Raw genomic sequence first — 27,130 nt, forward strand, 5'->3', positions numbered from 1 at the left:
AATATGGGAAAGTTTGTTGCTCATCAAAAAACACAAACGGTAGTTAATCGTTAATAAGCTCTGCATTGTCCACATGATCATCTTCCACCTTTTAGTGAGACTGTGATTTAAAAAAAAAATAAACATAAGTTGAATTCATGGGAGACTCATTCTCAGAAATCCTTATTTCTAAGGTGTGGCCCTCTGATTAAAGGTGGACGTGTACTGAGGGTCTGGTGGTGCTATTTGGGTCTCGTGAGGAGCTTCCTGCCGGTCTGAAGCCTGACGGCTGGGTCCGTCTGCTTGAAGGATCTGGACGGGTTCCTGAGGGGACGGAGAGCGAGCGCAGTGACACCGGAGACCCTCGCTGTATCAAAGGCCTGTTCTGGAACCACGTTATTGAGTTTATATTTGTAAAAAACTTAAACTCCTACACGTACTTCTTTAACTCCACGGAGCCGGCTGCTCCCGTCCTGCAGCCCGCGGGCCGGTGCCTCGGCGCCGGGGGGGGCACGAAGCCCAGGTCGCCCGGCCTGTAGCGGGCCAACTGGAACCCGCTCGGCGCTCTGTGGAGACCAAAGAGGACAAAGACGGGCGGTGAGTGGAAGCTAGGCCGCTGTTGTTGCCTAGCAACGGCTGTCGTCCGGTCACCTGGCTGCCGAGGGGTCGGAGGTCAGCGGCTCGTCCAGCTGGTCCCCCTCAGCGGTGGAGTCCAGCACCACCAGCAGCTTCTCCATAAGAAGCTTCCAGCTCACGGAAGAGTGCTCCACCTGCTCCTGATGCTCCTCCTCCTGCTGCTGCTGCTCCTCCTGCTCCTCCTGCTGCTGCTCCTCCTGCTGGGCTGATGGGGCATCCTGCAGGGAGCAGAGGTCACGTCACATCTACTACATCATTCCAGCGCTCCGTCTGAACATTCTGCTTCTGTTCCTTTCATGAAGCACAACTGCAGATCATTCATCTCCTACACATTAAAACTAAAAATGAATCTCATTCTCAAATTTTTTATTTAAAGAAAATTGTTTATGAAATAAAAATAATTTCACGAGTTATTTGACCGATAAATGTGGACGTTGCGTAAATGTATTTCACACAACTTTCCACTGCAACAAAGCAATCATTTAAGGTGAAGGTGGCCCCAGATGCTCCAGATGTTCCGTGTTGATTCACCATCAGGGCTCGCCTCAGCGCCGCAGCGGCACCCCGCATGACGCTCTTCATCCTGCTGCTCCTCCTCCTCTCCTCCAGCAGCTCGGCCTGCAGGCGGCGCGGCGGCGGCGGCGCTCGGCTCCCGGGTGGCGAGGCCCGGTCCCGCCTGAGGACGCACACGCCGTCTTTGTGAGGTCAACACTGGACAGACTCAGGCTGTGCTTCTGTCCTCTGATTGGACGAGCTCCGACTGCGGTGAGAGTCTTTGTGACTTTATGTATTTCTAATTTCACTGGATTTTATTTATGGGAACTTTCAAAATACTTCAAACGGGTTGAAGAAAACAACATCAAATACCTTTCTCACTTGTTCTGTCCACATTTAAAAAAGGGTTATAGTTTAGCATTTATGTTCCAGTGGACGCGTTGTCTTCAGCTCTTAACAGTGAAGTGACAGGAGGACGAGGGGGGTGGGGGACGGGAGGGGAGGGGCGGAGTAAACGCCGACCTGAGGGCCTCCGTCTCGGCCAGTGCGCCGGCGTGTTCGGCCTGAAGCCGCTCCAGGTCCCGCCTCCGGTCCGTCAGCTCCGCCTGCAGCTGCCGACACTTCTCTGTGAGCTGCTCCACCACCTGACGGAGGGAAGACAACACACACTCACACACACACCCCCACACACACTTAGTCTGCCTGCGGCGTCCCACCTGACCCCCACTCCCACCACTCCCACCCGCTCCCTTCACCTTCTTGCGGACGCAGCTCTGGCGGGACGTCTCTTTGAGCATTTGCTCCAGGATGTCCACGTCCACGCCGAGCCGGGCCTGGCGCTCCCGCAGGGACGAGTTGTCCCCCATCAGGGACAGCGTCTGCTGCGACAGCTGACCCAGCCGAGCCTTGACCTCCGCGTTCTCCCGGAGGGCCGACCTGGTCGTCTCGGGCACCTTCTGGTCCACCAGGTGCTGGACGTCTGCCGCCAAGGAGGCCACGTGGGTCTCCATCTCCTTGTGCAACCTTCGGGGGGGGAGGGAGGGAGGGGGGGGGGGAGGTCATTTCACGCTGAGCCTTTTGACAGATGATTGGACTTTGGTTCATTTCCTTTACTGATCAGAAGCCTCCACCTCTTCTTCTCCAGCAGGCCTTTCATTTCCAGGCTGTGGAGGGCCGCTCCGTGCTGCTCCCCCCGACGGGCCAGCTCCTTCTGCAGAGACGCCACCTCGGACGTCAGCCGCTCCTTCTGCCCCCGGAACTCCTCCAGGCCGGCCAGCTTCGCCGCTTGGTGGAGGAGAGGGTGGAGGTTGAGGGTCACACCCCCCACAACGATGTGCGGGTGGATAATCCTGGTTGATATCTGTTCACTAATGTGACCATGGTGCTCGCGTCTCACCGAGCGCGGCGTTTTCTGCCTCCAGGCCCGCGGCCCGGTCCTGAAGCTGCGTCCTCAGCTGGGCGAGCTGCAGCCGCAGGGCGCCCGCGTCGCCCTCGGCGACCCGCCGCCGACCCTCCAGCTGCCGCTCCAGCTGTTCGGCCTCGGCCTCCTTCTCCAGCAGGCAGCGCTTCAGGAAGTCCACGACGTCGTCCTTCTCCTTCTGCAGCGTGACGTACTGAGAGCTCAGGTCCTGCTTCTGCTTCTCCTGCTGCTCACATTTCACCTGGTACCTGGAGGGTGGGGGGGGGGGCACCATCTTTAAGGGTTCTTACAGTGACACTTGACTAAAGATCAAAGGAAATAATTCTACTTCACTACATGTATTTGTTAACTTATGCATGAATAATTATCATCCAGTATGTTATTCTTATTTTTGTTATTCTGAAACAATAATTACTCTTAAAGTTCAGTTTTGATGCTAAACTTTTACTCGAGTAAACATCACTTTTATTTGTATAAAATCAGTGTAGCTTTTAAATAAATGTAATTAGTGGAGCGCGAAGTACGATCTTTATCTTTAAACTGCGGTGGAGTAAACCGCAAAATATTTAGAAAAAACACCTCAACATTGTACTTTATTAACTTACTGAAGTGATCTGAACTGATTTTTTTTTAAATTTTATCCGAGTTTGAGGAACTTTGACCAATGCGGACGACAGTAAAGGTGGAAGGAGAAGCCTCACCAGTCCAGCTGCTCGTTCAAATATCGGATCTGAAGCAGATATAAATCCTTCTCTTTGTCCTCCGAGACGCTTTTATTCGCTTCAGTGGACAAACTGTCCTTTTTCGACGTTTTCTTGACTCCATCTCGTTTGTCGTCGCTTTTGCGGCTCTTGTTCTTGGGCATCGGGGCCGATGGGGGGGTGCCTGCGAGGGGGTGAGGTGGGGGGGCGAGTTGGTCCGTCGCTAGGCAAATGCTGCGTTCAGGGACCCCTCGGAGAGTTCACCGATCCACACTTTGAGGATCCGGCGGGATCGTTCACGCGGTTTTCGTTATTTAAAGCATTGCATTTGACACTCGTATTGTCGAACTCCATTTTAAAAGGTTAACTTTAAAAAAATAATAATCCCACCTACCCAGTGGCATGGCCGTGACCTCTGACCTCCTCCACCCAACTGTTAGCCCTCCAGCTCACTAGCTCCCTCCGGTGGTTTGAGCCGGTATTGCATGATTATTTTTTGCATCGACAAAAGTACATTATTTGTTCACACTTTTTTCCTTCCTGCCTTTTAATGTCAGCTTCTCATCTTTTCATTTGGGACACTGACCCGTCTGCTGCTGCCGGACGGCATAAAGCCCAAGTTACATTTATTAAATCGCTGACTTCATTACTGCGTTATAATCTTTATTACAATATGCAATAAAGAGGGAATTAAACTGTATCACCAGGATCTCAGCCAATGGTGTGTAGCAGTTATTTATTCAGTGCTGCGTAAATGCCTCCCTTTGGCTGCAGGGGTTTTAATTGGGTGCCCGTGTGTGTCTCACCTCACTTCACTTCACTCCGGGCCCATAAATCCACTCGGCTGACTGAACAGTGTGGAGGTTAATTCACTTGCACCTCAGTCAAGCTCTGTAAGTTAATAACATCGCATTAATTCACCACGTAGCATATTCATGAGAATAAAGCTACAGTAATTGCATTTAAGTGGGATGCTGTTCAAATCTTACAGCGTAACAAGAGCCCAGGGAGAAATATCACACTGAACTCTGCCATTATGAAGTCAGCACCATGGACTCAATATGAGCAGCTTCCTGGATCCTTTGCCCTCGACAACAAGCTGACATCAAGTTAACTTACACAAGAATATTCTTTCAAAATCTGGAAGCGTTCTGTTTTATTGTTAACAATTGTAAGCATCATTGTTCGTTGTCATGGAGACACAGTCTTGAGAACGAATTGTCGGGAGTAAATCGGGTATCAGCTGCATGGATGGATCTTAAATCTCGAGCTACAAGGACTTTTTAAAAACATCTGCCAGGTTTAATTTAGTTTACTTTCTTTCAACCTATAGTTTCCCCTGAAAATGGAGATCTGGTTAATGCAAATTCATTTATTTTGTATTCAGCTACTTTTTTTAAAACACTCAATTCGATTTTACTGACTCGCAAAAAAAAGTATTTGTACACTAGTGAGGACGAAAAAAAAAAAGAAAAGAAAAAAAAAGCCCAAACCCACCAGAAGTGAGGGAGCGAGGGAGGCCACGGTCCTGCCCAGCTCTCTCCCCCGCGTCCCGGCTGGTTTCCTCCCACCCTTCGCAGCATCAGGGGCGGGGAGCGCCGCCGACCTTCCAGCCTCCGGAGCCCCTGCACGCGGCTTCTGACCCGCAGAGCCGACGCGAACACACCGTTGCACCCCTCCAAAAAAAAAAGTATCTCACCCCACCCAACTTCACTCTCCCTATCTCCCCCCCTCCCCTCGGTAGATGCGTTTTGTTGTTGTTTGTTTCTTTGTTTATTTATTGTTTGCTTTTTAAATTGTTTTTACTTCCAGCGGCCATGAGCAGCGCCGAGAAGCAGCAGGTGCCGCCGGGCTCTCGGTCCCCGGCCAAAGGCCCGAAGCCCCCGAGGATGCCCAAGTGCTCCCGCTGCAGGAACCACGGCTACGTGTCGCCCCTGAAGGGACACAAGCGCTTCTGCAACTGGAGGGACTGTCAGTGTCCCAAATGCAAGCTGATAGCCGAGAGGCAGCGAGTGATGGCGGCCCAGGTAACCGCTGCTTCATCCCTCGCTTTTTAAACCGGCTAGCTTGTGGCTAACGTTAGCTTGAGCGCGCGGAAATACGAGCTTTAAACGGTGAGATTCGACGTCAAAACTGACAGTTTCTACCTCGTCAAAACGAGAGAAAACAACATTTATTTTTCTTTTAACATATCGGTAAAAATGTATTGTATTATTTACACCTGTTGTTGGTCAGTTTACTTTCGCAGTTTTTCCCTCGTTTTAATTTGTGTCTTAAAACCTAGCTACCGTTAGCTTAGCTTTCACAGTTAAGCTAACGTGTGTTTTTAATGTTTTGTTACACTTGTTGCTCACTGGAGAAAGTTGATACACACATATTCATTAATATGAGCAGATACATATTCATTAATATGAGCAGATACATTTTCTTTATTTATTGTTGTCATTTGCATTGTTACTAGATTGTAGCTTTTTAACACCATGTTTGCACATCTCCGTTGATGTCTTTGTTTTTGGATTTAATACAATTATTTATGCATTTTTGTGTGAATGTCTCAAATAGATGGAAGACCTACTTTGTTTAAATGCATCCTTTATATAAATTTGACTTTACGCAAGTGATATCTGTCAAAAACGATTTAAAATATATTTGATATGGACGCAATAGGGGTTAAATAAACAGTACAAATGTACTCAACTGAAGCTTTTATCTCCTGCTCGTTAATACAAGAACAAAATTTGCTTCAAATAAGTGTTTTGCAACTTACTCAACTTAGTAGTACATTTAAATATCTCATCTATACTAAATAGAATTTATATCAATATGACTTCAATCTTATGCGTTTAATAGACTGCTTTGTTCTGTATTAAGAAATATAAATATAAAGAACTACAAAATGTATTTTTTAAAGAATTTGGCAAAAGAATTCTATATTTCTGAGAGAGCATCCCTATCACTTAATTATGTATTATGTATTATGACTATTATGAGTCTGTTGTGCGCTCATTAGCAGGTGCGGTGGTGATGAGGTTGGTTTTATTATCCATCACGCTGCAGGTGGCCCTGAGGCGGCAGCAGGCCCAGGAAGAGGAGCTTGGGATTTGTAGTCCGGTGGCTCTGTCCGTCCCCGACGTGATGGTGAAGAATGAAGCTGCGGCCGATTGCTTGTTCTCTGAGGAGGGACCATCTCCTTCACCTTCCCCGTCTCTGGCCGTCACAGGTGGGTCTCGTGTGTCACTTTAGTACGGTGACATTCACATCTATATATTTAGCTTGCAAAAGCATATTACATGTAAAGCAAAAGTTCTATTTTTGAGGTTCAGTCAACAGATTTGGAAAGACTTCACATCAAAGTATTGACACACACTTCTCTATTGAAGGCTAAAATATAGAAAAGCAATGTGAACACACACTTGGATTGTGTGCAATTAACAAGACAACAATTGTTTTCTGAATCTAAAAGCCTTGATGATTTTAAATATGAATGATTTATTCATCATTAATTAAAAACATGTTATCCAGCCATTACCCAAACGTTATTAGAAGTCAAAGTACTTTGAAACAAAACGATCATCCGTTGTTTCCACAATGTTTAAGGGATTATTTTCAATATCCCAAATGGGAGGATTCATCTCATTATATAGGCAACAGTTGTAGCAGTGTCTCTAGGTTTTCACATCGTAATATGAAGTAAGGAATAACTGAAACAACGTCTGCAGCCTCATGAAATAGGTTCTTCTGTCGATTGTGGACACCAGGCGAGGAGTCTAACCCATTAACGAGTAAACATGTAAATCCAATGTGTTCCGTTTCAGTGTAATGATCCATCAAATAATCAGTGAGCATCATGTTCCTGCACGTTCCTCGACTCCTGTTAATAAGACGCACATCTGCTTTTACCTGAGGGGCCTTTACACAAAACAAAATAACAACGCCGCAGTCTAAAATGTCGGTGACTTGTATATTTTATGGCTTGAGTAAATTAGTTTTTGTCATGTTGATTCTCAAAATGAATGCGTTCTGCTAAATATCTCCTGCTGTCTGACCTGCGTCAGCAGACCGCTTATCTCGCCTTCAGATTAGTTGGTTGAAATATTTTTCTAAAGTGCAGATTCTCAGGAATTTGAAGAAGAAGAAAAAGTGACTATCCGACATTCTTAAAAGTATTTGGATGATAACTTTCACAGTTGAGCAGATTGTCTTTCTATGGATGGCTGTGGAAACCACATCATTCATTTTGACTGTTTCTGTCAGTGACTAAATTAAAAAAAAAATTAGCTGCCGAATGAATCCACATTCTGTTGAAACGATTGCGTTATTTGTGACATTTGTGCCCAGTGGTTCAGGACAGAGAGCACTCTTTTTTTTTTCTCCATGGATCTGCCCAGTCACAGACAGTCTTCATGGGAAGTTGATTTTCGGGGGGCAGCAGCATGAAAGGGCCCCTTGGCGGCCCGGCGAGGCGGACGCATTGATACGGTGTTCCGTGTCGGCCTGATAGCGACCGTCAGAGGGGGGAAATGAGCCTGTGGTCAAGGCTGCTCATGCCTCCTGCTTTGTGCTCACGCGAGTGGGAACTTTTAAGTCTCTGGCTTGGCAACAGAGAAGGAGAAAAAAAAAATGAATAAAAAAAAAGAGGAGTCGAGCACTCTATGATACGGTGATAACATGAAGCGGAACACGGACAACAAATGTCGTTATCTTTGGCGTCAGCGCTGCACACAGTGTCTTCTTTGTGTGAAGCCGACGGATCGGGGTCTGCCTGAGAAGAATGTGGCCTTGTTGATAAGGGAAGAACAACGGGTCATGAGTAATTAGATGATGATGATGATGATGATGGTCTTACTTGTCCCGAATGAGAGGGTAAGACACTGTGGTGGATCAGTTCATTTTGACGTCAAAAACACCTCCCGCCTGCAGGTGGTGCCGTCGATAGCGGTTTGAGCTCCGATGGGACGGCATGAGAAAAAAAAAAGTTTAAAAAAATGATTTTCTTGATCAAAAGAGCATCAACGTGAGGCGTGACGTCCTCTCATGTTGTCCTCTCTGTCCAGGCGGTCGCTCTGCGGCGTGATGTCCTCTCATGTTGTCCTCTCTGTCCAGGCGGTCGCTCTGCGGCGTCTCCCAGCCCGTCGGCTGGCGGCCGCGCTCACGGCGAGGGATCGTCGGACCTGCTGCTGGAAACGTCCTATTACAACTTCTACCAGCCCTCGCGCTACCCCACCTACTACAGCAACCTGTACAACTACCAGCAGTACCAGGTGACTGACACTCAGCACGCCGCCACACTGAAGCCCTGCTGCTAAACATCCACCACAGTCACTGAAATACTAGCACCACAAATATTCAATGTTTCTAATTAAAAAGGCAGATTTGTTAGAAATCTGTCTGTTACGTACTCGTCGTATTCAAGAGCTATAAACAAAGAGTCTGGAACCGCTCTGTGCCGGTGTTGTGTGTGTGTGTGTGTGTGTGTGTGTGTGTGTGTGTGTGTGTACACACTTGTACGAGTGTGTGTTTCGTGCCTCAGAAACAGGAGCTAAGCTGCTTAGCTGTGAATCCCTCGGCAGGAACAAGGCTTACTTTTCTTACCTGGTGGGATAACTTGTAACTCAGTAATTTGACCCTCAGCTCAACTGTGTGAGGGAACAAGAGGCATCAAATTCACACCAGAAGCACGTTCCTCTGGGATGAATGTTACATGTCGGAGCTCATTCATCATTTAGAAAACATCTCTTGGAGTATTTGTCCACCTTGAATACTGTAGGTTGTTGTTTAAGAGAAGCAGACCTCTTACCTGACATTTTAGTAACGTATTGAACATCTGGGCATCGGATTGTTGCTGAATCTAGTGATTCATGTGATATTTTTCATTTCTTAGTTTTGCTTAGAGATGCATGAGAGCGTCCTCTGTAACGCGTAGGACACATCGGGGGGTGGGGTGGGGGGGGGCCCACACACTCTGCCCCTCATCTGTACATTCACACTGATCTACGCTGGGACGTGTGTGTCTTTTCCGTTGTGTCAAAATGGGGGGGGAGCCCGCGGGACGCAGATTAGATCCATAACTCTGCGGTGATCCGGGATGAGGCCGATTCTGTCTTCATGGACAACATTTGTGTCCCCCCCCCCCCCCCCCTCCGATAGCAACATCTCGTTTCGGGGTCACTGCCCCCGCTAACCCGGCGGCGTGCGGCGCGAGAGCCTGAATTGCAAAGGTTAATGGTATTGTCTGTCGGCGGAGGAGCACACGGCCACGCCTCGGTGCTCCGGGGGGGGGCGGGGGGGGGGAAGTGAGCACATTAATGCTAATCAGTTAGCACGCGTTAGCATAATTTAGCCATCCTCCTTTGTGATTTATGATATTTTTAGTGAAGTTGTCAGGTTGAGAGGGCGACGCGCTGCGGTTATTCAAACTCAGGCACTACTTCATCCTCTTTTTTTTTTTTTTTGAGCTCATTATTTAAAGATGAGTTTCAATTGCGGCACAAACACACAGTTTATTACTTGAAAGGGAAGTTTTTTTCATGGCCTGAATTTGAATAATTATTACTCTTTCCCCTTGTGTCTCGTCTGTCTCCTTTACCTGTCCTAAACCTGCACAATCCAATGTCTTCTACTCTGCACCCCCACCTGAAGTTATCCTTGATTCACTCAATCTAGATCCTGTCTCCATATTTTGGTGCTTATCACTGAGGTCCTTCTGCTCCATCTGCAGGGCTGTGACTTTCTGTTCAGTGAGTTTCTAAATACATCTTTTAATACAAACTTTGACAAGTAAAGCTCATTTTATCTCATCTTGCCGTAGAGCCTCAAGCTCGTTTCAAGTTTTAACGACGAGTACCGTTTTTTAATCGTGTAAATAGTTATCGCTGTATTTATCTGCCACTACTAAAGCCCAGTACTGTGAGCTACATCAAATAAAACAACAGTACAGAATAGAATTTTAAACTAAGGTCCAAACCACAGTCCGTACTGGTCTGATCTCAACCCATCGCTCCATTATCAGTCGAACCTTTGCTTCTCAATCCCATTAAAGGAGTTTTCTTATCTGAACAGTAGTGATTACCATAATAAGGCGAAATATAGGTCTTGGGGCTACGAAATCAAACCCACAAGGAAACACTGTGGACTTTATCAGTGTAAGGCCATCACCCCCCCTTCCCCCCCACCCCTCCCTCCTGTGCGTTGCACTCAGTGGGGCTTGGCTCGCATGCAGGTGGATGAGGAGAATATAAGGGTGGTGTCGAGCTTCCAGACAGGCGATGGTGCCAGATAAGGCGTGCGGCCCCTCTCAGGGAGGTAAAGAAGCCCCCCCAGGAGCCTGCAGGTCAGCCAGTGGGCCGAGAGGGAGGAGGCCGCGCTTTCCCCCAGAAGATTTGTTTTCGTTCTCAGGTTCTGTCCCGTGAAAATACTTTTATACATTTTTTTTTTTTGCAGAACGCCTCTCAGAATGAACCTGAGCTCAAATAGTCCCCGAAAGATGCAGAAACGCCCCCAGATTCGCTGTCACTGCCTTAAGCCGCCGCCTCTGTGCTAATCTGTAACACCGCACAGATTACGAGCTGCGAGGTCGCGGCTTCAGCGACTCGAGATTGGATTTTCTCTCCTTTTCACCCCTTTTCGGACACTGACTCAGCGGCGCCTCGCGGTGCAGAAAGCGAGGCGCTCACTCAGCGGCCAGAGGTCGAGCAATATGTCAACAACACGTGACGCCCCGTCTGTGCAGGCCGCTGCGTTCAGTAGCAGAAGGGAAGTGATGAGGAGGGGGGGGGGGGGGCTGCTCATAGAGCCTGTTTGGTGTGTGTGTGCGAAGATCCCTCACACACACACACACACACAGACTCATGTCAACAGTGGTGGAAGAAGGGCTCGGACCTCTGAATATTTTTTAAATTTACTGACTCATTTAAAGCGCAATTCAAAGATGACTGAAAAAAAAGCGACTACGAGCAACTTTCCCCACGTCAGTTTAGCTCGCCGTGCGTCCCGCGTCCCGCCCGGTGGCGGCGGGTCCAATCTCTGTTGTATTTTTCACGGCCTAATGCAGCAGCAGAGTGTAGCTTAAATAACGGTTTATAAAGCTGTCGCGGACTTGATGGCGCGGACAACGCGGGTGACATATTGCAGCCGCGACAGAAATCAAATTCCATAAAAGTGAAATTGAAAAAGCCTCGGCGCGGTCGGCCTCGCCGGCGAGGGTCGGCTCGCACGTTAACGGAGACTCGGACTGCTAATTCTATATGAACGTGAAGGGCGGCGCGGAGCATTTAGGTTGCAAACTAAATTCTGAGGGTCATATGTTTCACTCATTTAAAAAAAAAACATGTTTTATTTGCTCAGTTTAAATCCTGATTTGGGCAAAGTAAGATGTGAGAAGTCACAAAGCTTCTTCAAACCTCGGGTGATTGATGTTAAGTTAAAGAAGTGAAGAAGTGTGTGTGCGTTCATTCAAACGAAGGCTCCTGCTCGCTCGTCATCACCTCACATGACACCACGTGACACGCATGATCAAACACACGTTTTATAATTTCATATTCAGACATGTCGAACTCACAGAAGCCATGAGAATACGTTATTTGAGCAAAATACCTGAGATGTAATTATAGAATAGCACTCAGTGATATTATTGATCTGTTAATTTACACATTCTCAGTCCAGCTGTCTTTTATCTTTCAATGATATTTTGCTTTTGTACCTGAGCCGATTGGCGTTGGGCTTCAGTAACCATGGCGATGCACCCTCCATCAAACGACTCGTTAAAGGACTCAGGAACGAACCGCTCACGTCAAACGTCTCTCTTTTCTTCTTCTTCTGTGGTGAAGCAGATGCCTCACGCCGAGGGACGCCTGTCCAGCCACAACGTGTCCTCCCAGTACCGCATGCACTCCTACTACCCAGCAGCCACCTACCTGACCCCAGGCCTGAGCTCCACCACCTGCGTGCCGCCCCTCTTCAGCCTGGACGACAACAACAACATCAACTGCTCTGAGGCCATGGCGGCCTGTGAGTGACACGCACACACATGCACACACACACACGCTCCTCGACCCCCAGGTTTTACCCAGGATTCATCAAAACGTGTGTTTAAGCACATTGATGAAATTCATCCAAAGTGAAGCTTTCTCACTTTCACTTATTCTTACTGTTTAAACTTCTCATTCTCAGTCACTCACGCAATTAAAACAACGCATCTTTTGTACCTAATTGGAAGCCTTCAAAGTTAAAAAAACAAAAACAAAGAGCCGACTGCTGCTCTGCGTTGTTGTTGTTGTTGTTGTTGTTGTTTGGTGTGGAGATGACGTGGATGTGATCTCTGGCCCCTGAGATTAGAATCTGCTGAGCACGGCTGCCGATGGGGGCCAATCAGATTGTGCGCATTGCTCAATACCTTCGGCGCAGTGGAATGTGCGTAGGTGCTCGCTGGGAGCCAGATGTGAGATAGGGAGGCCCCCAAAAATATTTAAAAAAGAATGTCGCCAAAAAAGCTTTTCTTCATTGAACGTATTTCATTTAATGGTGTTCCTGATTTTTAAAATCAATTAAAAAAAGTTAAAGAGAAAGGGTTTCGTATATTGTTAAACAAATATTATCCTTCAGAGGAATAAAGTGCTGACATCTCCCCCTCCTACCTGCATCTCTTCATGACTTTCACCTGTACGTTTCCTGTGAGGGACCCAGGTACGCCCCCCCCCCCACCTTCTCCACGCTCCATTACAAGATGACAACGCTCCCTGTGGGTGGTCCCACGTTCAGCGTCGAGTCGGATCCAAACCACCTGAATCCGTCTTTATCTTTTTAAACCCTTTCCTTCCTTCTAAAAGGGACACAATATTTTACCTGAAACACGTCGTCTAAACGCGTGTTTTATTCATTTTGTTCTAAAGTGTTCATGCAATAAAGAAAGATGAATCAGAGAGAGAAAACTGACGTAATAGTGATGAAAAGTCCAAATCCACAACACATAAAAACACTAAAACTAAATAAAACAGAGTCATTCTCTTGAATTTTGCATCAGTAACAACTTGCAAAGATAAGCATCTTGGATAGTCCCTGTTTTACATTAATTTGCTTAGTTTTCAGGCATTATGGGATGCATTTGTGTCCTGCACTGCGTCCTTGACGTTTTTCTAAATCGTTCCTTATCAGCTGAAGTCTCATCAGCGTGTTGTTCTGCTGAGCTCCTCATCATGAGCTCCTCATCATGAGCTCCTCATCATGAGCTCCTCATCATGAGCTCCTCATCATGAGCTCCTCATCATGAGCTCCACATCATGAGCTCCTCATCATGAGCTCCTCATCATGAGCTCCTCATCATGAGCTCCTCATCATGAGCTCCTCATCATGAGCTCCTCATCTTAACTCATGGGGCACAGGAGCTTTTTAAATTTTTGTTCATATTTCAGTCTGAATTACTGTTTCTTCTACTGGTGCTTAACCAGAGTGTCATGAGGATTCATTCTCACATGGAGTTCAGTTGGTTAATCAGTTCAGAATGGGTTTTTTTTAATCATCAATAGCACATTCTTGATCAATCAAAAACCTTTGGAGGTTAATTATTTCTAAGAAGAAGAAGTTTGTATTTAAATTAAAACAATTTTGTACACAAACGCATCCACTTTTGTCTCAAGGAAGACTGAAACCTGCAAATATCCACCTTTGAGAAGCTGTATTAGTCTTCTATTAGTCTTCTTCTGATTAATCATCAAAATCATTTTAGATTTATATATTTGTTAGTTTGATTAATCGACTAAAAACCTAATTTTCAATTAATGGGTAATATGCAGGATATAAATCCTCTTTGTGCAGCCAAACCTCCCTTTTAATCCGTGAACTGTTTTTGGCTTTGGACGATGTATCGGCGAGCCCTCCTCGGAGCTCCGCCTCCCCTCCTCTTGACCCCGCCTCCCCCCACCTTGGCTCCGCCCTCCCTCCTCTTGCTACCTGGCTGCCAAACGGCAGGCCGACAGATTTATCTCCCCCCCTGGATACGGCTAATCAGTTGGCCAAATACAGAGATCCAAATAACCTTCAGGAGTGCCACGCTGTCCTTTCCCCTCCTCCTCCTCCCCCTCCTCCTCCTCCTCTTCCCCCCCCCCTCCCTCCTCCCTCCTCCCCTCCCTCCTCCCTCCGCTGTCTCCGCAAAATTGCCTTCTGGAGTTAGTGAGCGGGAACAGTTAAGATTTACAAACAATGATGAAGCTTGTCATGCGTCTTTCTCCATCCGTCACGGCGGGTCGGGTGGAGCTGTGGGCAGAGCCGTCCCCTAGTTCTTCATAAAAGCCAGCTCTCTGTGAAATACGCCCCCCCTCCCTCTCCCCCACCCCCCCCCACAGGCCTGTTTACGGCCCCGCGCCCGTCAGCAGCCCCGCCGCCGTAAATCGCTGAGCGGGAAGTGACAGCACAGTCCATCAACCCCCCCCCCCTCCTCCTCCTTTATATACACACACACACAAACACCCCTCCCTCCTGCACCATGACCCCCCCCCCCCCCCCTCCAAAAAAGAGTGATGTCTGTTTCAGTCCTACAGGAGACATGTTTTACGTTCTCTCTCCCTCGTCCTTGTCCAGATTCACGGATTAATCTGACGGCTCAAAGTTTGTCGGCACAACTTTCCGTTCACGTCCTTCTTCTTGCATTCTTCCTGTTGTTGTGTCAGAGGAGAAGATCTATACCAACGCCGCGTCAGCGCCGCGCCTCCATTTAAATGCAAATCACAAAGTTGAGGTATTGCAGATGTTAATCCTGCTAATCGATAGACCTGCGTGAGCCCATTAAGTTAGAAATCCATTACTATCTTTCTAGATGATATTCTATTGATTTCTTTTTTTCTCTTGCTTCAATCTATAGTGTACTGTACCCCAAAGTGAGTTACTGCGTATAAAGTCTGCCTCCTCCGGGGGGGGAGGAGGGGGGGATAAATCAACAGAGAGATTGCCGTCACTAAGTTTCTTTGTTTCGTGTGTAAAATGAGATTTACCTGGTTCCAGATCAGATTACTTCACACACACACACACACACACACTTTAGAGTACAGAAAGTCCCCCCTGCACACACACACACATGAGCACACACACACACACACTCGAGGCCACACTCGTTCTGGGGACGTCAGAAAGGCCTCTCGCTCTTTTGGATTTATTAAACCCGAAACAAATTGGTACCTGCAGCTGAAGAGGTGACCTCTCCCAAGGAAGTGCTGTTTCATGTCGTGTAGCAGAGTTCATTTCCTTCGGTCGCTGACGTGACGCGAGCATCACCCCCCCCCCCCCCCCCTGCATGCACTCTGTGTGGTGAGGTGTTTCTGAGCGTGTGTTGTCACGTTGTGGCGTCTCAGGTGTGAAGGGTTTACACACATCGATGTGCCTTCTGTGCACCGTCGTTAGAGGAACATCTTCCTCCACGCGATGAACAGCTTTCACTTGTTCTTCTTCACCTTTTCTCACAAAAACAAAACCCCGGCAGGTTGTCCTCCCGTCCCTGCTGTGCTGCTAAGTGGCCGGAGAGCCTGCGGGGGGCCCGCTGGACGGGCTCAACGCCGCTGTAATTGTCTGCTGGGGGGGGGGCACGAGCAGCGCGTAACGTGTTGAACAACACCGCCATTTACCCAGCCTCAGGCCGCACACACATTAAATGGCCGGGCGGTGTAGTTTATGTCCTCTTCCTCGTCCTCTTCCTCTTTCACTCCATTTCCCCCTCTGTCCGTCCAGCTGTGAGGGAGGATGTGAGCCATCATTCTCTTAACTTTAAGTCGCTTCCCTTTACGTCCTGCGTGGAAAGCTGCAGCGCCATTAACCGCCGGAGACACAAAATCCTTTTTGATCCTCTTTGAATCGTGCAGATTGACACATTTATGTTTCCGTTAGCTCGGCTCTGATATACAGACAAAAGTACAAAGCACCCGATGCCTTTTATCCAGCGACTCTTTGTAATGAGTGAGGAAAGGAGAACATCTGGAGTGAACATCTGGTTGTTCGACCTTTTCACAACTGAAGTAAAGATTTGTCGATTTAAAGCATGAATCCTCATATCTGTATGAATGGCTTACTGTTGACAGCGTGCTGCTATACATCCCCAAATAAATGCTAGGATTCATTTAATGCTGAAATAAGCACTTTACATTAAAGTTAAATCTGGTGTAAAGCTGGTATGTAAACAAAGATCTTTGGGGGGGTTTGAGTGGGGTTTTGTTCACAAATTTAGAGGAATTTCTGTCAGAAATAATGCAGAATAACCAGAAGTTAGTAATCTGTAATCTGGGTCTCTAAACGCACACAAAGACTTTCCTCCCTCATCGTGGTCCCGTAGTCGCTTTCCCTCCAGCAGCTGAACGCCTCCGATAAACACAGTGGGGGGGGGGGGGGGGGGCACTTCACTCCCCCTGTGTCCTTTACTTCGGCATTTTTCTTACCCTGTCGGCTCACAGTGGATCTCTGGTTTGGAACCGCGCGTATCGACCGGGCTCATTACTGCACGCCCATAACGCTCAGGGACTGACGGGGGGGGGGGGGGCGGGGGGGGCGCCGTGGCTCAGATGGAGATTCAGCACCGCGGCGGCAGTCATCTCCACCGAGGACAGATTGGTTAACAATGCAGGAGCAAAGGTTCTTCTGTGCTTAATTAGCCTTTGACCCCCCCCACACCCCCACACCCCCCCCCCCCCCTCTGACACCGATGCCTTCTGTCAGCCCTCCGCTCCACAGAGAACCAGTAATGAGCGTTTAAGTGTTTTCTGACCCCCCCCCTCCACCTCCCCCAGTAATGGCTGCATAACAGACTGCACGGCACATCTTCGAGGGGGGGGGCATCGTTTGACTCGTTGTTCACTTTCTGCCATTGAAGCGCGTTGCTTTAAAGTCGTCTGAGAGGGAAAAAACGGCTTTTGGTGGATTTGGAAAAAGCTCAGAATAGATTTGTTTGTTTTTTTGGCACAAAAAGGTAAATCAGCGAATCGGAGGCCGGTTTCCTCCTCGTGGGTCATGTGACGTGGTTATTTGTTAAAAGTTGGAAGGCTTTGGATTCAACTTCAAGCCCAAAGGATGCGTGTGAAGGCTCGGTGGGGGGGGTGAACACCGTCAGCACCTTCAGGTGCTGCTGCATGATGATGGCGGTCGTTCCTGCAGGGGGGGGGGGGGGCTTTGGGGGGCGTCCTCGGTCACCGGGGCTGATTTCTTCCTGTTAAAGACGCAGCTCGTATCATTTTAACCTTGTCATGTGACGGGCAACTCTTCATTCCTCGGGGGGGGTTCCGTTCCCGTGGCGATGCAGCGAGCGCTGTCGTGCCCCCCGGGGAATCGTTTTTGTTCTCCTTCTCATTCACACTCAATGTGACGTTCATAATCCCTTTTAATCTGGTTTGATCTGATTTGATGAACTCTTGGTTCACTGAATGGTGGAGAAAAGCTAAACGAGATGTTTGAATGTGTTTATTAATCTGCAGCTTCCACTAGAAGACGCTGGAACAATAAAACCAGGACATGGCTTCACACCCTTCACCTCGTCATTAAAACCCTTCACCAGTTCATTTCCAACTCTGTGGAGGATCGAATCTGATAAACAGAGAAGCTGCTGACTGCTGCTCACTTACATCTCCATGTAGTGATGATATTCTGTAAAGTTTGGTGCAGAGGGTGTGTTTACGTAAGTGTTATCTGCCCCTATGAGCGCTGTGTGAAGCTTATCCCGCTGCATCGGGCTGAATTACCGTCTCTGCGCTCACATCTGGGCTTTTGTTCCCATCTTGAAATGATTGCACCTCCATTCACTCCCCCCCCCCTCCCCCCTCCCCCCTCCCTCCCTTCTCCTAACAGGACAAGTGGGAGGTTTTAAAAAAAAAAAAAAGCTTCCTTTTGTTATTCCACACAAAGACTGTTTAATAGTTTGGAAATCTTATATAGTGCCGAGTGACTGAGGAAAGGGCAAAAGTTCACTCTGCAGAATCAACTCCCTCCAAACAGCTTCCAGTTTCTTCTTCTGCCTGTTGTATGGTTGCAAAAAACACTTTTCAAGTGTTATTTTAAGGAGGGGGGGGGGTGACGCTCATCCATTAACTCTTTAATATTCTTTCAACCAAACGGGGAATTTCAAAGGCTCACTTTGACGTTCTGACGGATTCATTCCGCAGAAACGACGCGACGATAAAATGAAGCTGCTAATTGTTTAATTGTCTGCAGCCGGATTCAAACAGCAAAGAACACGTGTACCTGCTGATTTAAACTTCTCCAGTTTGCTTCCAGCCCTTTAATTACACATCACAGATTGAACAGCGTGCCCCCCCCTCCCCCCCACCGAGCTGCACTTAGCTACACAAACATTAGTGTTAACGATCGGGCTGCCAGTTTGGAATTGGTGACAAACTGCAGAGGAGCAGGAATCGGAGTCCGAAACCAATCAGGAAGTTAATGAGGAGAGAAATTACTCCTCCTGCCCCCCCCTCCTCCCTCCTCCCTCCTCCCACCACCACTGCTGCTGCTGCTGAGGAGGAGAGAGGGAGACGGATGAGGAGGCGAATCAAGGAGTTTGAGGATTTGGGCAAAAAGCAGGACATCAGCTTTCGTTGAAGTCGACGACGGCGTGAAAACGAGTGTTTGTTCAGACGCATTTAAACATGAACGTGTTTTTCATATTGAGACACCTTGAACACCTTTGAGTCTCTCTGATGATCAGCGATAACTAATGATTGGTTTCAACATCGCTCCATCTATAGATCATTTTCTTTCTGGACCAATTAATCATCTGGTCTCAATGAATTAAATGTTGGAATCGTTTCCATCACAACTTTCTCAAAGCCCTTCGGTTTTTACGTTTTTATTCTGATGAAAGCATTAAAAAAAGGAGGAATGTCTTCAACCGTCCCATGTGCCCCCCCCCCCCCCCCGTGGAGAGCGGGGGGCGTCCGTGTCAGAGGAGGCGGCGTCTCCGCTGACTGATGCCATTTGCTATAAATGGCGAGGATTCATCAAAGCGTGGCGTCGGGCGAGGAGCCTTTGACTTCGTTTATTTACTCGCCTCGCAGCGTCTTTTACGGCTTTTGAGGGCCTTCATCACATTAATGACCTTGAAAGGGGGGACAGGAGCTTTGAGCTTCATTTCTTGTTCTCCGTAACTAAGAAGCAACTCTTCTTCTGCTCTTCTGCCCCCCCCACCCCCCCACCCCCTGCAGCCTTCTCCCCCAGCAGCACCACGGCGGGCCACGACCCCGCCATGACCTGCAGGTCCGTCATGGGCAACGAGTGCGAGGCCGGCGGCGAGGCCCCCGCCTTCGCCTCCATCGGCGACGGGAACGCCGCCAAGTGAGCGGCGCCGAGGGGGGGGGGGGGGGGGGCGCCGCTGGTTCTTCTCTTGGGTTCTGGTGTGTTTTTGTTGAGGTTCAGCAGCGTTCAAAAGGTCTCAGAAAGGAGCACCGCGCAGAATCCACGGGTCAAACGTGCCACAAATACGTCTCCTGATTATTAAATAATAGAAACTATTAAGTATTTCTATAGTTAATGGAATCACATCCCGAGCACTTATTTAGACAAAAGAGTACACAAATATATTACAAGTGAGGTTTTATATGATGGTTGTTTCAAAACAATTTAAGTCTCTTGAATATCGGGCCAACAAATACTTGAATTTAAATTTTAAATCTCTCTCTACGACGCGTCTTTTCTCTCCCAGACGCATGGATCTGATTATGAGAAATAAGGCTTCCTTCATCCTCAGCCTTTTTAAATCCCTTAAAACCCCCTTTTTTCATCCCAACGAAGCATCAGCTGGGAGGCGTGGGGACGTCGTCCTGCAGAGACGTGGATCATGTCCCTGCGTTTTTAAGCTGTCGCTCTCTGATCTTCGCTCCCTTGAATGTTCCAGCGATGCGTAGAGCTGAAACATTTAGTCGACGAAGCCACCTCTTTGATCATCATCTTCATTTTAGGCCTTTTTTTTCAGCGCCTGAACCTGAAGGTTTAAAGCTTCTGAAATGTTTGGGGTTTGTAGATTTTATTCTTCTTAAATTGAATTAAATCTTTTAGACTGTTGGGATCTGCGTAGCTGCCACTGTTTGTTGTTTTCTAAATCAGTTAATCACACGAGAACAATCAGTTTGTCGTCTTTATAACAGATAAAATACCTGGTCACAGTGTTTTTGTGAGTAATTACCACCATTCAAAGTGTTGTTTTTTTACTTCATGAACTAATGAAATGAATGTTGAGATGTTGTTTTCAGTGTTTAATTAAAAAGAAAACGGCTCAGACCTCGCTGCCTCTGTGAAGCCGCCGCGTCGTACTCTTGTGTTTTATTTGCGTTTGCGTTTGAACGCGACAGCAACTAAAAGTCATTTGGAGTCCTGGAGTTTTATGTCGCTACAAGTTTTAGGGGAATAAAAACGCTCCGAAGTGATGGAGTGTAAATGCGACCCACGGAGAGAACGATATAAAACAGACAAAGAACATTACTTGTATTTTCTTTGTGCCGCGCTGCGGGAACATTCATTGGATTCTGCCCCATCTGTTGGAATCAATAACGTGACCATCTTGTTTTGTTATGAAACGCACTTACTCTTAATTTCATCCACCAGTGGTTTTAGAGAGAGGAATGTGGAGTTACCTCTAAGCCCCCCCCCCCCCCCCCCCCCTGCATTATAAATCACCTCCTGAGAGCAGACTGTGCGGCAGTATCGATTGATCCTGATATATCACAGAAATTTACTGTCACTTCTGTTTTCAATTAAAGATACAATCAGTCAGATAATGACTTAATTGGATTTCACAGGAGATTGAGCTTTATTGCCCCCCCCCCCCCCCCCTGCTTTACGAGTTTAGTTAAGGAAGGCCCTTTTATCACGGCTGCCCCCCTCGCCCGTCCTTCTGTAGCGCGGCACAGTGTCACACGATTGGTTTTCCTTGAGCTGCCTCGGCCTCCGTGAATCATGCGCCCCCCCCACCCCCCCTTTAATAGATAAAATAGACACCTGGCGGACAGGAAGTGAGTGAGGAGGACGCCCGCCAGCTCAGAGGTGGAAACTTGAGACCTCTGGGGTCATGTTCTGTGCATTATGTATCTGATTAAAACTTTTTTTAAAAAGACTGGATTCATGTAAATCTAATGATGGTTCTATTCAGAGTTTGAAATGAATGAATCCAGATGTGAGATTAAGCAAAGCTCTGTTGGGTAATTAGAAAACTTCTATCCATATGTTGATGCTTGTTCCCCCAAATTTAAAATTAATTAATACCTTATTAAGTAGGCTATTAAAATAAATGATTATCATAATTTATTTCGTCTACACGACATTCATGTTCCCAAATATCTTGTATATAATGTCTACAATTAACCAGAGAACGTTTCATAATTCATGATGTGGATTTATCTCATGAGGCTAACTGGAATTACATAAGGAAACAATTTTAAATATATAGGTTAATGTTAAAGTAAAATACAGATTACATCAAATCCAGACTGATTAAATGCCACAACGTGTTCATATTAGCAGCAAATGGATACATACACAATACAAGACTAAACGTTACCTTCAGGGTTTTTTGTGATAACTAATAAATACGAATGTTTGCATTGAGACAGATTAAAGGAACTAAATCAAATATATTTACAGCAAACCGTGTGAAAAAATAAATAAATGGAGCGCAGCAGCTTCACCGAACTAAAAAGATGAACTTTTCAACATGAAGACGCTGTTTTTTAAGCTTTAATGTGCTCATTATTTTTGTTAAATTTCAAACTCTTCAAACGTTTTTTTTTTCTCATTTTTCATTCATGATTCTAACTAGTCCAAAGCGCCAGTAGCTTTATAACCTCATTTGACATTTAAATTCCCTCTTATTTCCATTGTGACCCCTAAATAAGTTACATTCATATAGTTGCACATAAAAAATAAAAAAAACTGACTAACGATTAGTGAATTAAAGCTGGCTGCAGTGGATCCAGAGGCAAAGACAAGCAGCTTCCGGTCGGGACGAGTCTCACACTGTCCTCGCGACTTAAAGCCTAAAACAGCCCAGTCCCCCCCCCCCCCGGGGGACAGATTCAAGTGTCCCGCCTCCCCGGGGACACTTCAATCAGCGTCCCCCGCGACAGGAGCTCTGAGTGGCGGCCACGCCCCCAATCAGCACCCAATAATAACCCCACTCAGCAGAGGTCAGCCCCGCCCTCCCGAGCTGAGGCCCCGCCCCCCTCCGCCCTCCGAAGGAGAGGCCCCCACCTGATACGAACACGAGGTCCTCAGCGCGCCATGGAGACGTTTCTGATTCTTTAACCTTTGAAGTGTACTTTAAACACGCTGATGCTAAGCCTCCTTTAGCTTGACAGCATGCTAACGTTGGCTAATTAGCGCTAAACACAAGGTCCAGGTGAGGCCATTGGTTTGTAGGTCAACAGTTACTGCAGATGATCCTGAGGGGACCATGAATATCTGAACCAAACACCCAGCCAGTTCATCCAATAGTTGTTGAGTTTGTAGGAATCTTATTGCGGGTAAAACACAAATTCTGACCTGAACTTTATTATGGTGACAAAAAGTGAGTAAAGGTCTGCTAGGAGGCATCTGAAGAGCATATGATTTAAGTGCTTTATTATTAGAAGACAAGCTGGGATTCTCCACGTTATTATCAATTAGTATTATTCTAATCACTGGTTTATATTTTTCTATTTACTTATAGAGAATACGTTTTCTTTTATTATTTACTTTCTTCCTGCCTCACTTAATTTCAGTTTTCATCTTTCTGTTCATATTTTAACAGAAATCCCTCCTTTAAAGTGATGTGTTTTAACATCACATCTAATAAATGCACACGTATTTCTCCTAAATTCACATCTATTTTGTGTTTTATATTAAATGCAGATTCAGAAGAGTTTTCTTCCATCTTAAACTTCCATCAACAACAAAAAAAAAAAAGAAAAGAAAAAACGCCTCGCGCCTCATTACAAAATCTCCCTGCGGTATAAACTTTAATTCCGCCTTGTGTTTTAAAGTCTTTTGATCCACGGACAACATGAATAAATTGATTGCGCCGGAGTCACTCCCCACAAATCTACTCGTCCGGCACAAACTGCGGGGCCACTGCAGTCACCTTGAAATGTTCCTCTGCTATTTTCCAATTAAAAGCTTAATGGCCCCCGCAGACGGGCCTCACGCGGGGAAACTTTACCGCGCCGCCCGCCTCCGTATAAGCCGCGCGAGCCTCGGATCCCATTATTTGCTTGAATAAACCTTTTTTTTCTTCTTCTTCTTTTACGGTCAGAAATGGGGCCCCGCGCTTTGTCCGGTGTCGCGTTTCAATTGGCCTCCATTAGTCCTCGTGCAGAAGGGGACAAATCAGCGGCTCCCAGAGGCCTCCTGAGCGCGCGGGGACCCTAATCGCCCAAGTTATGCGTGTTGTGTGAGAGGTGCGAGATTGAGTCTCACGCGGGGACACACGGGGGACACACGGGGAGACATGTACACAAAGTCAGTTCAATTATGGAGGTCTCTAAGGAGTCTTTCTAGGTTTCTAGTTTTGGTTTTCTGGACAAAGTTTAAACGTTTTACGCGTATTTATAGGATTGTGTTTGAATTTAACGCACTTTTTGTTTTTAGCAGCAATTGACTTGTGCATGTAGTATTTTAAAGTGCTCATCTAATACACCTTGGTGTTATTATAATTTGTCTATTTCTGGCTTAAATAGTAATGGTGGGCCTGTTGTGTTTTAAATAAAAAAGAGCATGAAGTCATGCAGTTTGTCTTTTACACTTTTATCCCATTAAATAATTATTTAGGGACCGTTTTGAGAACCGAAACGTCAGTTCATATTTTTCTTTTTCGATCTGTTAAATTGCTTATACCACTGATTGTGTGAATTAATTTGATTTCACGTTGAATTCTTGTGTACATTGTAATTACATTCTTATAAAATGTCACATTGCAGTTTGGCCTTCTTCTTTCTTTTGGGAATCGCCTCTGAAGATACAGTTGCATCTTCTCATTGATGAGGCTCCAATGTGGTTTTTCTCTCATCTTTGCAGAAAATGACTCTCAGAGAAACATTACCTGACATTTTCCTTCCCTTGTTTTTCGCCTCACTGCTTTGACGCGGGTGACAGCGTTTGGTTCCTCGTGGTCTCCATGAGAGCGCGTCAGCCGCGATGCTTGTCTGTGCTGTCAGCCCGAGGAGGGGAGGAGGGGGGTAAAGGGGTAGGGGGGGGTAAAGGTGGATCCTCTACAACAAGCCAACACCTCTTCCCCCCCTCGTCCTCCTGTCATGCGCGAGGCGCAGCGGCTCCACCCCGCGCTGCTGCTCCCCGCGACACTCCCGCCGCGCCTCTCCGCAGACGCACCAGCGCGTCCCGGGACACCGACACGATGAACGGCTACGGGTCCCCTTACCTGTACATGGGGGCTCCGGTGTCTCAGACCCGGGCCCCGCTGCAGAGGACCCCTAAGTGCGCGCGGTGCCGCAACCACGGCGTGCTGTCGTGGCTCAAAGGACACAAGCGCTACTGCCGCTTCAAGGACTGCACCTGCGAGAAGTGCATCCTCATCATCGAGCGGCAGCGCGTCATGGCGGCGCAGGTGGCGCTGCGCAGGCAGCAGGCCAACGAGAGTCTGGAGAGCCTCATCCCGGAGTCGCTCAGGGTGCTGCCGGGCATCGGCGTGGCAGCCGCCGGGGAGGGGAACCAGGGCGCCCCGCAGAGGGCGGAGGAGCTGAGGTGGAGCGGCGCGGAGCCGGCGCAGACACGCACAGGTGGGCACAGGTTCCGTGGTTACCTTTGTGAGGATCGAGGGGGTTTTATCTGATGGAGGGAAAACATTACGCAACTATTAGTAGAAAAAAATAAATGAGAGTAGCTTACTGAATAAATAAATAATGACTAAATCATCAAAATGTTTTACGTTTTTATTCAAGCAAGAAAATATTTTCATTGAAAGGTTTGCAGCATCATTCCGAAATAAGTGCAGGAAGAGGACGGGAATATATTTTTTAAATTTCTTGTTTTATCATAAGAAACATTTATGCGTTTAAGTGATACTTCAGTTCCACAAAAGTCACTCAAACACATTTCCTCATGCATTGAAACATTTTCTAAGATAAAGATGAGAAGAAGAGACGATGATGATGATAGAAAAAAGTTTTTAAAAAAGTGAGAAAAAAATAAGTTTAGGATGAGAAAGGCTCATCGACACATTTACAGATTTCGATTTTCTAGTTTTTATCATCACATTAACTTTTTGATATTTTTCATTTGGCTGAGGATTTCTTGGTTGTTTTTTTAGTATTTATTTATGTTGAAAATATTTTTTTTTATGGTTGAAAAAGCGCAATAGAGTGTTAAACATATATACATTATATTTGTGTTATATTTTTATATATTATTTTTCTATGCGGGGAAAGACTATTTTTTACTATGTTTTCTTAATATTTTGAATTGAGCTCTTCAGAATTTCTAAAGCTTTCTTCTGTTTGTGGATTGATTACATTATTATTTACTTTAATATTTCTGAAAACCATCCCTCCCAGTGGGTCACTCCATTGTCACAGTGCAAATTGCTTGTTGTTCTTGTTGTTTTTCTCCTGCACACAGTCCTCCACCAGCTGACTCACTCAGTTGGGGGGGGGGGGGGGGGGGGGGGGGTCGAATGCAATCGCCATTTCTCTTGCAGGAGGTCGACTGTAGATGAAATGTTACCGAGGTGTTAATTGTGGTCAGAAGGCCCCGCCGGTAGATTCAGAAAGTCGAGTGAATCCAACCAAGCTGACAGCAGACTGATGGATTGTTATACTCTTTGTGAAGGGGGGGTGATGGGGGGGGGGGGGGGTGAAGTTCCTGCAGTCAGATCAGTGTCTTTGCTTCTCGATTTCTGCCCCCTTTTTTCCCTGGAAGATGAAACGAGCTCGTGGCTTGTGTTGCAGAAGCGGCCGATGACGGCGCCGAGGAGGCCTCTGACAACGGGGGCAGCTCCAGCGAGAAGGAGCAGGACCCGGGCAGCTCCCCCGAGGGCTCCAAGCCGAACTCCTGCTACACCCCGGAGCTCCCGGAGACCCCCACCCAGGCGGAGGAGAGCCGCTACGGCCTCCCCGGGGCCGGCAGCGCGGAGAAGGAAGCCAAAGCCGAGAGTCCGCCCAAGTTCCCCGGCGGCCCCGCGGACCCGGGCGTGCTGATCGAAGGCCTCTCCGGCTCCATCAACCTGCCCTTCAGCCTGCGGGCCAACCGGCCGCCGCTGGAGGTCCTCAAGAAGATCTTCCCCGCCCACAAGCCCCCGGTCCTGGAGCTCATCCTCAGGGGCTGCGGGGGGGATCTGGTGGGGGCCATCGAGGTGCTGCTGTCCAGCCGGAGCCCCGAGCGGAGCGCCGCGCACGCGGGGCACGCGGACCCGCACCCGGACGGCCTGTTGATGCCCGCCAACGGACACCTGTTCGAGCACACGCTGGGCTCCTACCACCCGGTGTCCACCTCCGCCAAGTGGTCGGTGGGCTCCGCTTTCCGGGTGCCCGAGTCCCTGCGGTTCTCGGCGGACTCTGGCGCGGTGTCCGGCGGCCCGCTGGCCGTCCCCCTGCAGCACCCGTCCTTCCCGCAGCCCGCGCGCTACCCGCTCATGCTGCGCAACTCGCTGACGCGCGGCCCCGCCGGGCCCTTCGTGCACAACGACGTGACTCTGTGGAATACCATGGCGCTGCAGCAGCAGTACCAGCTGCGCTCCGCGGCCCAGTACGTGTCGCCGTTCTCGGCCGCGGGCCCCGCCGGCTCCGTGTTCCGCGGCTCCCCGGTCCTCCCGTCCCGAGCGGCCGAGGAGCGGCTCATCGGCGCCGCGCAGGAGGAGAGCTGCGCGCCGCCGGGGGCCAAAGCGGGCCTCTACTCCCCCGACGAGGAGTACGAGGAGCGCTCCGACTCCGCGGACTCGCGGACCCTGAACTCGTCCTCGTGA

General features: G+C 47.9%; 3 protein-coding genes across 4 annotated transcripts; 2 read left to right on the forward strand and 1 right to left on the reverse strand.

Annotated features, from left to right (window-relative positions):
- Positions 1–2: 2 nt before the first annotated feature.
- On the reverse strand, positions 3–3,398 carry LOC119224858 (cilia- and flagella-associated protein 157-like). The gene is given in 9 exon segments (XM_062562196.1): positions 3–303; positions 420–543; positions 614–722; positions 1,147–1,291; positions 1,633–1,754; positions 1,866–2,133; positions 2,241–2,394; positions 2,507–2,778; positions 3,232–3,398. Coding segments are annotated over 9 exon segments (1,440 nt in total). The 5' UTR covers positions 3,396–3,398; the 3' UTR covers positions 3–221.
- A 1,644-nt stretch (positions 3,399–5,042) lies between these two features.
- On the forward strand, positions 5,043–19,534 carry dmrt1 (doublesex and mab-3 related transcription factor 1). 2 transcript variants are annotated; one of them, XM_037482384.2, is made up of 5 exons: positions 5,043–5,258; positions 6,289–6,451; positions 8,335–8,492; positions 12,060–12,237; positions 19,395–19,534. In XM_037482384.2, exons 1-5 carry the CDS (start codon positions 5,049–5,051, stop codon positions 19,526–19,528), a joined length of 843 nt encoding a protein of 280 aa, XP_037338281.1. In that variant the 5' UTR covers positions 5,043–5,048; the 3' UTR covers positions 19,529–19,534. The 2 variants fall into 2 exon arrangements, with proteins under 2 accessions (XP_037338281.1, XP_037338280.1); XM_037482383.2 differs by having other exon boundaries at positions 5,049–5,258; positions 12,057–12,237.
- A 5,034-nt stretch (positions 19,535–24,568) lies between these two features.
- Positions 24,569–27,130, forward strand: dmrt3a (doublesex and mab-3 related transcription factor 3a). Its single transcript, XM_037482325.2, has 2 exons — positions 24,569–24,965; positions 26,121–27,130. Exons 1-2 carry the CDS (start codon positions 24,569–24,571, stop codon positions 27,128–27,130), a joined length of 1,407 nt encoding a protein of 468 aa, XP_037338222.2.

Source organism: Pungitius pungitius, chromosome 5 (genome assembly GCF_949316345.1).
Source record: "Pungitius pungitius chromosome 5, fPunPun2.1, whole genome shotgun sequence".
In the NCBI taxonomy this organism is placed as follows: Eukaryota; Metazoa; Chordata; class Actinopteri; order Perciformes; family Gasterosteidae; genus Pungitius; species Pungitius pungitius.

Excerpts from the sequence above, each read along its gene's own strand:
- dmrt1 (XM_037482383.2), top strand. The coding sequence starts at position 5,049 with ATGAGCAGCGCCGAGAAGCAGCAGGTGCCGCCGGGCTCTCGGTCCCCG. Across the intron at positions 8,493-12,056 it reads ACAACTACCAGCAGTACCAG|CAGATGCCTCACGCCGAGGG; the intron begins GTGACTGACACT and ends TCTGTGGTGAAG. Across the intron at positions 12,238-19,394 it reads CTCTGAGGCCATGGCGGCCT|CCTTCTCCCCCAGCAGCACC; the intron begins GTGAGTGACACG and ends CACCCCCTGCAG.
- dmrt3a (XM_037482325.2), top strand. The coding sequence starts at position 24,569 with ATGAACGGCTACGGGTCCCCTTACCTGTACATGGGGGCTCCGGTGTCT. Across the intron at positions 24,966-26,120 it reads CACAGGTGGGCACAGGTTCC|CGGCCGATGACGGCGCCGAG; the intron begins GTGGTTACCTTT and ends GTGTTGCAGAAG.